We start from the raw sequence: 14,387 nt of genomic DNA on the forward strand, positions 1-14,387 counted from the left end.
AGGAGGACGGTCGTGTGCCAATGGGATCGAGGTGTTGGCCAACTCATAGAATTTACAGAGCAGGAGGAGGAACCCATTTAATGACAGTGGGCAGCCCTGACAGTCACTGTTGCATTGTGTGTACGGGGGGGGGGGGGGGGAGAGGGGTGTGTGTGTGTGTGTGGGGGGGGGGAAGAGGAGTGTGTGTGGGGGTATTTGCTCCTGGGTCAGAGTGCGCGCATGCGCAGAGCCCCCCCCCCCGTCCAAATCCCGCGACATTTGGCGCAGCGGAAGTGCTGATCGGTCCTTTCCGGTGAGAGCGGCTCAAGATGGTGGGTGTTTGTTGATGGTGGCGCGGGGAGAGTTCTGGACAATCGTTGTCCATCCGCTCTGACAATAATGCCAGGGCCGCCCTGTGGCCGATGATCCTGTAGACCGGGGTCTCAGTGGCCATCTTCACTGATTATTGTGTTTTGAAATTTCAGTTTTGCATCAAGGGGGCCGGTGTCGGCGGGCGGGCCGGCCTCAGGCGTATTAATCAGTGTGCGATGTGTGGCTGACCGGTCACTCCCTGACTTTAGGAAGAGGCTTATTTTAAAAATGGGTCCGGCCGGCCTTCATACCGGGGGGAGGGGGGAGAGGTTAGGGTTGGTGCCTGCACTGACTTTGATGTCAGACCGAGTTGTTAACCTCCGAGACTTGTCAACAAATTAGAATTGATTGTAAGACCTCTTTAAACAAGGAGCTGGTCTTCCAGAGAATCCCCACAGTGCAGAATGAGGCCATTCAGCCCATCGAGTCTGCACTGGCCCTCTGAGTGAACACCCTGCCTAGGCCCTCCCCACCCTAACTTCATCTAACCTGCACGTCCCTGGACTGTGGGAGGAAACCTATACAGACACGGGGAGAACGTGCAGACTCCGCAATGACCCAATCCGGGAATCGAACCTGGGACCCGGAGCTGTGAAGCAATGGTGCTAACCACTGCTGCCGTGATGGAGCATCAAAAATTTTCAACAGGGGCAGCACGGTGGCCTAGTGGTTAGCATAACCGCCTCACGGCGCTGAGGTCCCAGGTTCGATCCCGGCTCTGGGTCACTGTCCGTGTGGAGTTTGCACATTCTCCCCGTGTCTGCGTGGGTTTCGCCCCCACAACCCAAAAATGTGCAGAGTAGGTGGATTGGCCACGCTAAATTGCCCCTTAATTAGAAAAAAATAATTGGCTAATCTAAATTAAAAAAAAAAAAAAAAAAAATTTCAACAGAGATAAATGTGAATGCTGATAGTTCTAGCACATTTTTTTTATTAACAAGGCTTCGTTCACCATTTACTTATTCAGTGACCCACCAATACATGTTCCTGTAAACAAGGGTGAGACTTCTGTAAGTTTCCTTAGTAGTGGTTGGTCTATGTTGAAATTTTATATCTTTTTAAACACAGGCTGACCAAGTAGAGCAGAAGAAGAAGAGGACTTTCAGGAAATTTACCTACAGAGGTGTTGACCTAGATCAGCTCCTGGATATGTCCTAGTAAGTGTTAAATAAGTCATTTCTGTTGTGCCAGATTTATGTAGCGTGATCTCTGGCCATGCAACGGTCCCTGTTTTTGGTGTTCAGAATGGGGTGTGATTAGTCAGTGGGTTTCATCTTTGCTGGTTTGAAAATTTGGGTTTGGGACTTTAAAAAAACATTTTTTTTTTTTGCAATTAAGGAGCAACATAGTGTGGCCAATTCACCGACCCTGCACATCTTTGGGTTGTAAGCATGGAGAATGTACAAACTCCACTGCCAGTGACCTGGGGTTGGATGTTCTCAGACTTTTGTATCTTCTGCCCAATGGAAGCAAGAATAACCTGGGTGGGAGGCATCTTTGATTCTGCTGCCTGCTTTCCCAAGGCAACGGGACGTGTAGACTGAGTCAATGGATGGGAGGCAATTTTGTGTGACGGACTGGGCTGTGTTCATGGCTCTCTGTAGTTTCTTGCGGTCTTGGGCCGAGCAGTTTCCATACCAGACTGTGATGCAGCCTGATAGGATGCTTTCTATGATGTATTGTAAAAATTGGTAACAGTCAATGTGGACATGCTGAATTTCCTGAGCAAGTACAGGCACTGTTGTACTTTCTTGGTCATAGTGTTGACATGGGTGTACGTGGATAGATTGTTGGGGATATTCTCAACTAGGAATTTGAAGCTGTCAACCATCTCCACCTCAGCACCGTTGATGCAGACATTGATGTTGGTTGAGGGATAAATAGTGGCCAGGTTACTGGGGAAAGCTCCCAGCTCTTTGAGACAGCACCATGGGAACTTTTTTCTCTCAAAGACTGGGTATTAATAGAATAAAAAATTGATGCTGACTCCCATCAAAACAGTTCCTCAGTACTGCACTGAGGTGTTGAGATCACATTCTCTGAACTGGGCTTGAACCACAATTGTTTTTTCTTTCCAATTAATGCTGCCATCTGATCCTGGCTCTCGGTTATAAGCATAACGTATATTTAATATGAAGGTGTTATTTAGTCTGGTTTTAGTGAATTTTAAAATGGTGAAGTAACCAGACATGCCTAATTCAATTGCAAATTACACGGAGCCCCCGTTCTGTTTTAGTGAGCCTATAGTCTGCAATTGGGACAGTCTGAACTTCTGTTCTTGTTTGCAGTGAACAACTGATGCAGTTGTATTGTGCCCGCCAGCGCAGGCGTGTAAACAGAGGCCTGCGCCGCAAACAGCAGTCCCTCCTGAAGAGGCTGCGCAAGGCCAAAAAGGAAGCTCCGCCAATGGAGAAACCAGAGGTTGTCAAAACTCACCTTCGGGATATGGTTATCCTCCCAGAGATGGTTGGCAGCATGGTTGGTGTGTACAATGGCAAAACCTTTAACCAGGTTGAAATCAAGGTACGTGGATTTGCCTGTGACGAGTAACTTTTAAAATATTCTGTGAAAGGCTATTCATATGATCTTGTGCTGCATTAATTGACATTGTATTGGAAGATGAAAGCATCCTCTCAGAAATCTCAGCGTGAGAATGTTTTACTTGCTGAAAAGAGAATTCCACTGTCGAAGATTTTTGACTTTCACTTGGGACAAATGCAAGAATGTCAAATTTCAAATGATAACATAACACCAATTTACACGACAGGAGAAAAGGGTGCTGCTTGGTTAACAAGTTATTGTTAGTTTGACCTGGAGTGCAAGAAAACAAACTTTGTCGGCATGCATCTCTTCCATAACTTTTTAAGAATATGATGTGGGTGTATTTCAGCTTCTGGTACCAATAATTGGGGTTGTGCAGTTGTAACCTTTGGCAGTAACCTTCCCCACTGGGGAAGGATGTTGTAATCATGGAGTGGTCCAGCACAGAATGAGGTTGTTTGGCCTTTGGTACCTGTGCCTTCGAGGTCATTTGGTCTATCAAACCATTGCAACTTACTTGGGCAATTCCAACATTCCATGCACTTTTCTTTTCCACAATTTCAAGTATTTCTCCAAATGGTGAAGCCTTCTGGGACGCTACTTGAGGTGCGATCCAAAAACTCCACAAAGATGCACAAAAAGGAAGCACTCATCAAAGCCAGAGTCTACCTGTGATATTAAATATACCCTATTGGCTAGCGTAGAACACAACTGAATATGTTACTGTATTTCCTGGCCATATAAACGATGTGGCAATGTTGCCGGAATTATGTGCAGACCCTTGCAGTGGTTACTTGAGGCGGCAAATGGGGTGATAGTGGTGTAATGGTAATGTCAGAGGTTGAGGATTATGCTTTGGGAAATCGGTTTGAATTCCACCATGGTATCTGGTATAATTCATACAGTAGATTAGTTTAAAAAGATCTGGAATTGAAGGCGAATTACAGCAGTGGTGACCATAAAACTATCGTCATTTGTTATCCAAACCCATTTGGGTCATTAATGTTCTTTAGGGAAAGAAATCTGTCCTTGCTCGGTCTGGCCCACACGTGACTCCACACCCACAGCAATGTGGTTACCTGTTACTTGCCTTCTGAACAGGCCTGTCAAGCTATCAGTTGTAACAGTTAGGGATGGGTAACATGCTGGCCTTGCCAGTGGTGTCCACATCTCGTGATGGGGGGTGGTGTTGACGTGAACATAGAACATACAGTGCAGAAGGAGGCCATTCGGCCCATCGAGTCTGCATCGACCCACTTAAGCCCCCACTTCCACCCTACCACCTCTAACCCAATAACCCCAGCTAACTGTTTTAGACACTAACATGACAGCAAAGAGCCATAGCCTGATGCCTAAGGTTCTTGCTGCAGGCACCTGATTACTGGCACCAGAAACTGAAAAATACCCACAGCACCAAAAATATTTTGTACTAAGATTTCTGAATGGATATTTCCATTTTTCAATGTGGTTGATTTAGTGACCAATCAGTTTGCTCCCTCTGTGGCTGCCATCTATATTTGGCTCCGGTATTGTGTATCTTCGATAACCTTCACAAATGGTTTCTCAAGGAGCCTGAAAATGGTTGCAGTTCATTTAAGATACTTGCCTACTAAATTCTGGCCACCTTGTACACTTCACCCAGTATTACAGCAGGACTGTAAATTATTAGGTTAAGTAGATCTGACCCCACAAAATGGCTGCCTACGCAAATTGAAGCAGATCGAATTAGACATTTCTAATGTCAAAATCTCTAATATGCCAAAATGTATCTCAACACTCATTCCCTCCCATCATTGGTGGACTGTGGCTACACTGTGTGTACTGTCTGTCTCTGCCACCCAGAAGGACAAGGACATCACGGGAGCACCATCGTCACCCCTTTGGTCACTTTGCAGTCTTGGGTTGCAGTTCCTTGATTGTTGCCTGGTCAAAATCCTGGAACTCACTGTGGAAGAAATTTTAATCTGCTGCAATTCAAGGTGAAGGATAATTTGGAATGGGCAATAAATGTTGTCCTTGCGAGTCTCTTTAACCAATTATTGTTTGTAGATGTCGTGCCCAACTTTACCCAAGGCACTCGTCTGCTTACGCGAGTGTTTTTAAAAAATATTTCATGTGGTATATGACAATGTTTCAGAGCCACTTGAAGCTGTGGAGATTTCTGCATAGCTTTGACCTTGCAGCTGATCAAAAGAAAAGTGGCAGAGCATTCTCGTGAAACATATTTTTATTGGTATGAACCAGCACAAATATAGAAATCTGATCATGGAAAGACAAATCTGACCAATGTCAGAATGCACAAGCCATTATTATAACGTGCTTTAAAAGGGGAAAAAATAATTAGTGGAAATAAAGTATGGAGATTGTCTTGGTGAGAACAATCATAGATGCATGCTTGACAAAATGGCTGCCCTGTTTCTGTGATTAGCATTCTGTTGCTGTGATGGGGAGAGCTCCATAGATGGAACTGACCATTTTTGCAGAGTTGCAGCATGGGCAAAGTTACCACTGTAGAGCTGTTACTGGTGTACTTCTCCAATCAACCACTGGGTCATGCAATGTGTAGGGGTTGCATCTTGCCTACCAGAAAAATTGGAATTGAATGCCCCCTTGATCTTTGCCAGTTGCATCTTCGCCAGTTGCAATTAGTGTGGAGTGCGAATAAGTGGCTTTTAACACCAGTGATGGGTATTACAGAATAAAACTTTTCCTCATGACTCATTTGCGTGGTAAAGCAGGCTGCTGGGTAGCGATTTAGTAAAGCAATGTGTGTTTTACAGCTGAAAATAGGACAGTTTAATTGTCACAAAGATATAAACCTCCACGCAGACCTCAGTTGTGCAGTGGTTTAGGAAATGGTGAGTGAGGCTCATGTGTTTATTGGAAGTGAAGGTGGCATGACATTGCCATCGTTTCATTTAAATTTACAATCCCACTTTTGAATTTTAAAGCTAGTCGCTGATGGCTTATTTTAATCGCTGAGTATCTTGATCAATTTTAAGCTGATATGGATTGAGTGATATTGGCCAGCATCTGGGATGCTGAACAAAACACCCAATTCCTTTATTGGCAAAGGAATATTTATGTTCCAGTGTAAAGTGCACCCTGTGCTGAAAGCAATTTCTCCTGTACTACAGGTAATAGTTAAAGGGAAAGTTTCACAAATGGTAAAATGTCAGGCAGAGCAAATGGGCTGTAAAGCAAGTTCCACCTTCATTAGTCCAGCAGAGGTTTGTTGCAGTCACCTAACTAAACACTGCCTAATTATGACTGTAATTCTTTACCTAATTTGTGTGGCTTTATATTTGTCACAAATGACTAACGTATTGACAAGTTTTTACATTTCTATCCAGTGTCTAGCTCATAGAGCCTGCCATCTTATTTCTGAAGTTGATGTAATTATAACTTGGGTATTCTCCAGGAAAGTGGGGGAGATCATGAGCAGCAATTTAATTTGGGTTTGTTGGATATTGATGAGCTAAAGTAATGTTTGCAAATCACAACTATATTTAGTACATTAATGAAACATTGTGGGCAGCACGGTAGCATTGTGGATAGCACAATCGCTTCACAGCTCCAGGGTCCCAGGTTCGATTCCGGCTTGGGTCACTGTCTGTGCGGAGTCTGCACATCCTCCCCGTGTGTGTGTGGGTTTCCTCCGGGTGCTCCGGTTTCCTCCCACAGTCCAAAGATGTGCAGGTTAGGTGGATTGGCCATGATAAATTGCCCTTAGTGTCCAAAATTGCCCTTAGTGTTGGGTGGAGTTACTGGGTTATGGGGATAAGGCGGAGGTGTTGACCTTGGGTAGGGTGCTCTTTCCAAGAGCCGGTGCAGACTCGATGGGCCGAATGGCCTCCTGCACTGTAACTTCTATGATATTTCTATGAAACAGTTTTCCTCTTGACCGGATCAACCCATTTTTAACAGAAATAACGTTGAATGTTATGTCGGTCCTGCAGCTCCCTGTTAGAATTGCAGAGATTAATTCACAATGCATGGAATCATTTGGTTAATTTTATGACTTTTTCTTTTCTTTTTCAGCCTGAAATGATTGGCCATTACCTTGGGGAGTTCTCTATCACCTACAAGCCTGTCAAACACGGCAGACCTGGTATCGGTGCTACTCACTCCTCCAGGTTCATCCCTCTGAAGTAGACCGTTTACAATTGAAATGTTGTGTAAATAAAATTGGTTCCAGTACAATTTGACTCTGTTTATTTTTCAGATGAACAATTTATTAGCTTTCCCAGTTCTCTTGCAAAACTGTGCAATAGGCTGAAGGTTTTTTGTATGAATATATTTATCACAGTTTTCCCTCTGCATCGATTTGTTGCAATAATTCAGATATGTACGTTTTGCCGTGAACTTTTAGATCCTTATTTGAGAACTTCAGCGCAACTTGCATTATTTAAATTGTTCTGAAACATCTTTCAATTTCATATTTTCCCACGTTCCATCTCCCAGATTTATACCCACTCGCTTAACTATTTCTATCCACACCCCCACCCCCGGGCCAGTACGGTGGCACAGTGGATAGCACTGCTGCCTGACGGCGCCGAGGTCCCAGGTTCAATTCCGGCTCTGGGTCAATGTCCATGCGGAGTTTGCATGTTCTCCCTGTGTTTGTTTGGGTTTTGCCCCCACAACCCAGAGATGTGCAGGGTAGGTGGATTGGTCATACTAAATTGTCCCTTAATTGGAAAAAATGAATTGGATGCTCTAAATTTAAAAAGAAACTATCTTATCCCTTTGCAGACTTCTTATGTCCTCTTCGCAACTTGCGTTCCTGCCTATCTGTGTCTTAAGTGATAACATTTGATCCTGCCATCCAGGGCTGCTATATTTGCTGATGACATGGGTATGAAAGTAAGGGATATAGATAGGTTAAACAAGTGAGAAAATGTGAACTCTCCCACCTTCCCAAGAAGATTAGAAAAGCCGCTTAATATTTAAATAGGAAGAGATTGCAGAGCTCTGGATCTGGGTGTCCTGGTACATGAATTATAAAAGGTGAGTGTGTAGGTACAGCAGGTGATTAGGAAAGCAAACTACTTTGATACATGTGACAATAAATATCAATCAATCATTGTCATTTATTGCAAAGAGAATGGAATGTAAAAAAAGTTTTGCTCCAGTTATATAGGGTATTGCTGAGGCCACATCAAGCACAGTGCAGCGCTTTAGTCTCCATATTTCTGAAAGGACATAATTGCATTTCAGGCAGTTTAGAGAAGGTTTGCTCGGTTGATTCCTGGAATGAGGGGGGTTAACTGGTGAAAGGTTGGGCTTTGTATCCGTTCAGAAGAGGGCGGGGTGATCCTGAGGGGATTTGACGGTGCATGCTGAGAGGATCTTTCCCCTTGTGGGAGAGAGACTGGAACTTGAGTCGCAGTTTAAGACTGAGATGAGGAGAATTATTTTCTGTCCGTGTTGGAATTTTCTTCTCCAGCGTGGTGGATGAAAGGTCATTAAATATCTTTAAGGCTGAATTAAATTCTTGACCGGCAAGCGAGTCAAAAGGTATTGGGAGCAGGAAGTAATGTGGAGTTGGGATCTCAATCAGATTAGTCATTATCTTATGGAATGGTGGAACAGGATTGAGTGGCCTGCTGATTTATGTCCATATCAGTCATTTTGGGCATATGTACAAAGTGGATCAGGTGAATGGCCTCTCTGCTTCACTGTGGGTGTGTTGAGCAGTAGACCAATTCTGTCCAGCTTTAGGGACCACATCAGTAGGGGCTGGATTTTGATTGGGTGGGTGTGCTGACATCAGAGTCAGAATTACTGTCTCCTGCATTTGGACATTTGTCTTGAGTGGGGGAAAATTGAGCAATTGAAAAGAAGCAATGTACAAAAGGGCTCTGCATCAAGGGAGGTCTCAATGTGACAGCAGTAGGCGAAGCATAGACCTAAACATTTGGGTGAAGTATGTGCTAAATGGTATTTTACTTTTTCCAGAAGGGATATTATCTTATGATACCTCAAAGGTTGATGACATTTCCAAGAGTGGATGTGAATATCTTTTTCTTGGCAGAGTTGGGGTAAATGTACCTATTCTTCATGTTGCCATTTTTCTACTTTAGGTGAGATACATTTCCTGAACTGCCTTTAGTGATCGTGAGGCAGCTGATATTCAGATAAATAAAAGTAGAAACATATACTTGTGGCCTCTTGGATCCTTCTCTATCTAAACCCTTTCCAGAATTGTCTGAATTAGTCGTGGTCACTGACAGTCCATGACGTTGCGACATTCCAGTTAGGATGAATGACACTGGCAACATTTATAAATTTGAACTCTTGGCTTTCCAACACCAGTTTCGGCATTAGCGATGTTCGAGTACTCAATTCATTTTTTCCAATTAAGCGGCAAATTAGCGTGGCCAATCCCCCTACCCTGCACATCTTCGGGTTGTGGGGACTAAACCCATGCAAACACGGGGAGAATGTGCAAACTCAACATGGACAGTTACCCAGAGCCGGAATCGAACCAGAGTACATTCTTGCCACTCCCAGTGCTTTCCCCCAATTGGCGTTCATTGTGGAAGAGTACTGATTCATCAGCGGAGGCGATGGGGGTGGGCAGTGGTACATGGTAATCAGCAGGAAGCTTCCTTGCCCATGTTTGACCAGCTGCGAAGAGACTTCATAGGGTCCGAGATCAATGCTGAAGACTCCCAGGGCAACTCTCCGACCATATACCACTGCTGCCACCTGTGCTGCATCTGTCTTGAGGGGAGGAATAGGACAGACTTGGGATGGTGTTGGTGGTCTCTGGGACGTTGTAAGATATGATTCTGTGAATATGACTGGCTGCTGCTTAACTAATCTGTGGGGCAGCTCTCCCAACTTTGGCACAACCCCCCCTCCCCCAGATGTTAATATGTCCTATTGCTTTTTATGTGGTTAGGTGCTAAATTTTATTTGATAATACTCTTAAGCTTGTGGAGCTGCCTTTCTGTGCTAAAAGTATTATATCTACGCGCACACGTTTAGTAAAACATATTTATCAAAAGTGAAAATTGAGAACAGTTCTTTAACAGGAGACTGGATTGGTGTTTGAAAGGAATGATACGAAATTGGTGATACGGCAGAGAAATTCAACGAATGGACCCCTGTCACATTTGTACCCTTTACTCCGCTTTTATTACTGCCATAGCTGTTATTCTACTGGCTGATCATCCATTCCATTCATTGCCACCAATTACTGCAACCATTTTTTCCAAGTGCAAGATTCTACCCTAATACACTACCCAATCTGAATCCTTCACATGTAATTAACTGTCGTGGCCCTTGGCGTCCAAAAATATTAGGTGCGGTGCTCTTTCAAAGGGCTGGTGCAGACTCGATGGGCTGAATGGCCTCCTTCTGCACTGTAAATTCTATGACACCCTGGGCCTAGCATCTCAATTCTCATTAAGTTCCAACTAAACACACTTCCCAGACTTCTTATCTGGTAAAACATCAGCAACAGGCTACTAAGCTATGAGATTTTATTGAAATGTTTTTAGCTAAATCGTTGTCTCAATCGGCTTGATACCTATGAGAATTGAAGCCTTAAATTAACTTTAAAAAACTGTGCAAAGCAGATTTCAATGGCTCTTATGTGCAACATTTCTATAAATTATGCTCACTATTCAAATATAAAATCTGTAGACAGCATGCAATTGTGTAAAATCATTTTAAAAATAATACACACTATATTTCATATGCACCTTGAGAAAGTCTAACTTTTCCTACTGAAGAATAGATCTCTATTACCTCGATCAACACAGAAGCAAACGAACAAGTGTACATAAAAATCACAAAGGCATCTTTCTGCTGGCTTTTCAGCATAATGCAGACCACTGCCTCCTCGCAGGGTGTTATATCACATCTAAACCTGTGTTGTCTCAGTAAACCTGGGTACAGCATATGCTGCAAAAAAAGAAAGATTCCTTCCGTCAGTATTTTGGCAAGCATGTTGAGGAATCCGATTTTCCAACGGGTCTCGTTGGCTGCTTGAATAAAGTTATCTCGCGCCTGCCTCAGGCTGTGTCTGTTGTACAAAAAGTTTGTCATCGACAGGGTGGAAAGGAACACAATTTGCAGTGTGAACAAGGTGAAGGGTGACAGAGGTGAAAGTTCGGTGTAGCATTGCTGGCGACAGCCCACCTGGGTGGAATTACAGCTGAGATCCTGCATGTCATCTTCCCAGACGGTTTTTGCAGTGATGATGACGGCGAAGAGACGCATGATGAAGAGTAAAGCCAGCCAGGTCCTGACACAGGAGGAGACATGGGATCCCGTGCCACTCAGAAATGCCAAGGTCGGATTCATCATCAAACTCGCCTATAGTTCCATTTAGAGGAATTGATTGGGGAACGCAAAACATAAGTGGATTAATACTGGCACCTTTGACTGTGTAACATAAGAACAGGAAATAGCAAGAGTAGAGCACAAGGCCCATTGAGCCTACTTCGCCATTCAATACGATTACAGCTGATCGACTCCACTTTCCTGCCTTCTCCCCTTAATTCCCTGAGAGACCAAAAATCTCTCTGATCCCAGCCTGAAATGTGTTCAACGATTGAGCATTCACAACATTCTGGGAATAGAGTATTCCAAAGATTCACAGCCCTTTGATGCCATTTCCCATCTCGGTCCCAACATGGGAGCACAGTGGTTAGCACTGTTGCGCCACAGCACCAGGGTCCCAGGTTCGATTCCGGGCTTGGGTCACTGTCTGTGCAGAGTCTGCACGTTCTTACTGTGTCTGTGGATTTCCTCCAGATGCTCTGGTTTCCTCCCACAAGTCCCGAAAGACGTGCTGTTAGGTGAATTGGACATTCTGAATTCTCCCTCTGTGTACCTGAACAGGTGCCATAATGTGGCGACTAGGGGCTTTTCACAGTAACTTCATTGCAGTGTTAATGTAAACCTACATGTGACAATAAAAGGTATTGTTATTATTATTTTAAATAATTGCCCCCCCCCCCCTTAGAGAACATAGAACATACAATTCGGCCCATCGAGTCTGCACCGACCCACTTAAGCCCTCACTTCCACCCTATCCCCGTAACCCAATAACCCCTCCTAACCTTTTAGGTCACTAAGGGCAATTTATCATGGCCAGTCCACCTAACCTGCACGTCTTTGGACTGTGGGAGGAAACCGGAGCACCCGAAGGAAACTCACGCAGATACGTGCAGACTCCGCACAAACAGTGACCCAGCGGGGAATCGAACCTTATCTCGTCTTGGGACTGATGCCCCCCCCCCCGCCCCGCCTCGCTGTGTTTTAGATTCCCTGACCAGCGGAAACAATCTCTCAGCGTCCACCCTATAAAACCCCCTTTCAAATTATGTGGGTCCAAATTATGAGGGTCTCAATGAGATTGCCTCTCATTCTTCTGAGCCCCAGAGAACATAAACCCAATTTACTCAGCCTCTCATCACAAGATGTTCCCATTAGTCCAGAGACCAACCTCGTGAACCTTCACTGTACCACCTTCCTGTGCAAGCACATCCTTTCTTAAATGTGGGCACCAAAACTACACACTGTGATCCAGATGCGGTCTCACCAAAACCCTGTACCATTATAGCAAACAGGAGTCTCAGAATGCCATATTATCCACAGAATTAAGTTCAGTTTATCCTATCCATCTCGTCTCAGAAATAAACATTTGTTTTCTATTGACGCAAAACACTGCAGGTAGGTGCTGGAAAACTGAAGCAAAAACAACATGTTGCAAAAACTCAGTAGATCAGGCAGCCAGAAAGGAGAGAGAAGCAAGGGTAATGAACTGGATCCAGTTCAAAACTGGATGTGGGAAAAGCAACGTGACAGATCGGATTCCACGGGAGGGTTGATTGATTTTTTTTGTATAAATTTAGAGTACCCAATTCATTTTTGTCAATTAAGGGGCAATTTAGCGTGGCCAATGCACATTTTTGGGTTGTGGGGGTGGGACCCACGCAGACACAGGGAGAATGTGCAAACTCCTCACGGACAGTGACCCAGAGCCGGGATGGAACCTCAGCGCCGTGACACAGCAGTGCTAACCACTGCCACCGTGCTGCCCTGGGTTGAAAGATGTTTGAGGTAGAACCGGGTGCCGTGATCAGAACTAGGGTGGGGGGGGGGGGGGGGGGGGAAGAACTGATCCTTGGGCGAATTCCAGAGGAAACAGTGCTGGGGGAGGGAGGGGGAGGCCGTACTGAACTCTAGATAGATAATTCCAGGATGATTGGATTTGAAAACACAAATTTAATGAAAATACAATATATTGGAGAACGGGCGGCCCAGTGGTACAGTGGTTAGCACTGCTGCCTTGCAGCGCCAGGGACCCGGGTTTGGTTCCGACCTTGGGCGACTGCGAAGTCTGTGCGGGTTTCCTCCGGGTGCTCCAGTTTCCTTCCACTAAGGTGGTGCAGGTCAGGTGGATTGGCCAGGCTAAATTGCCCATAGTGTGCAGGTTAGGTGAGGTTATGGGGATAGGGTGGGTGCTCTTTCAGAGGGTCGGTAGAGAGTCGACGGGCCGAGTGGCCTCCTTCTGCCCTGTGGGGGATTCTCTGCAGAAAGCCGGTAGCCTTCAGGAGCAGAAATCGACAAACACGAAATTTGCTCTCCATAATTCAAGCGAAACGGCCCCGGTAACTTTTGACAGTCTAATATCCAGCAGATCAGACAGTAGCCACGTTCCAGGCAGCTGATATTTCGTCAAGAGCCAAATATATTCAAGGTGTGGATCCCTGGAAAAGAACTGACCTGAAACAATTCCCATTTCATTCTGTTACCTGGAGTTAAATCGGATTGTTGCAGTATCCAGAACCCCGGGACGCAACTTTGCTCAATTCAAATCTAAACCTTTCCAAAGTACCTTTCGATCCTGCGGGAAGCGATTCCAGTGGGAGATATTCTTCCTCTCCCAAACTCACTTTGTTTAATAGTAAAGATGCCGAGGCAGCAAACACGTTTCCATATCGAAGCTAACCTGGAAAGTACAGGAGAGCAGCTCAGAGTGAAACTGAACAGGAGGAGGAGGAGCTGCATTTTAAAACTTCCCGGAATGGAAACCAGAGTTAAATTACTGACTGGAAATTGTCAACTGTCTATACACGGAGATAAACTGAGATTAAAGACATTAAAAAAACAACAACCAAGTTGTTTCAGAGTGATTAATGCGTCGACACACTAGCGGATGTAGTAGGGGAAAGTTTTCAATTACACAAGATTTAACTTTACAGAAGTTATTAGCCGAATTGCAAAAAGGTTTCGTCTGTACCATTGACATTCAAAGTACCAAGTACAAAGTTGGCAAAAAAAATAAGTTTAGAGTACCCAATTGTTTTTACTTCCCCCTAATTAAGAGGCAATTTTTCCATGCCGGAAGGGATCAAAGCAAAGTGGGAGGAAGAGTTGGGAGAGGGTATGGAGGAGGGGTTCTGGTGTGAGGTGCTCCGGAGCGTGATCGCCTCCACCTTGTGTGCGAGGTTGGGGCTGATACAGCTGAC

General features: G+C 44.7%; 2 protein-coding genes across 2 annotated transcripts; one reads left to right on the forward strand and one right to left on the reverse strand.

Moving 5' to 3' along the window:
- Nucleotides 1–232: 232 nt before the first annotated feature.
- On the forward strand, nucleotides 233–7,095 carry rps15 (ribosomal protein S15). The gene is made up of 4 exons (XM_038777493.1): nucleotides 233–311; nucleotides 1,420–1,508; nucleotides 2,640–2,874; nucleotides 6,934–7,095. Exons 1-4 carry the CDS (start codon nucleotides 309–311, stop codon nucleotides 7,045–7,047), a joined length of 441 nt encoding a protein of 146 aa, XP_038633421.1. The 5' UTR covers nucleotides 233–308; the 3' UTR covers nucleotides 7,048–7,095.
- A 3,273-nt stretch (nucleotides 7,096–10,368) lies between these two features.
- Nucleotides 10,369–13,815, reverse strand: LOC119953721 (gap junction beta-1 protein-like). The gene is made up of 2 exons (XM_038778269.1): nucleotides 13,754–13,815; nucleotides 10,369–11,223 (listed from the first exon to the last, which is right to left on the reverse strand). The coding sequence occupies exon 2, from the start codon at nucleotides 11,212–11,214 to the stop codon at nucleotides 10,591–10,593; it is 624 nt and encodes a 207-aa protein (XP_038634197.1). The 5' UTR covers nucleotides 11,215–11,223; nucleotides 13,754–13,815; the 3' UTR covers nucleotides 10,369–10,590.
- Nucleotides 13,816–14,387: the final 572 nt, after the last annotated feature.

This window comes from Scyliorhinus canicula, chromosome 18 (assembly GCF_902713615.1).
Source record: "Scyliorhinus canicula chromosome 18, sScyCan1.1, whole genome shotgun sequence".
Classification (NCBI taxonomy): Eukaryota; Metazoa; Chordata; class Chondrichthyes; order Carcharhiniformes; family Scyliorhinidae; genus Scyliorhinus; species Scyliorhinus canicula.

What these genes read in the sequence shown, in the direction of transcription:
- rps15 (XM_038777493.1), top strand. An exon ending in CAGCTCCTGGATATGTCCTA is followed by an intron (nt 1,509 to 2,639) that starts GTAAGTGTTAAA and finishes TCTTGTTTGCAG; the next exon opens with TGAACAACTGATGCAGTTGT. An exon ending in TTAACCAGGTTGAAATCAAG is followed by an intron (nt 2,875 to 6,933) that starts GTACGTGGATTT and finishes TTTCTTTTTCAG; the next exon opens with CCTGAAATGATTGGCCATTA.
- LOC119953721 (XM_038778269.1), bottom strand. Translation starts at nt 11,214, where the DNA reads ATGATGAATCCGACCTTGGCATTTCTGAGTGGCACGGGATCCCATGTC.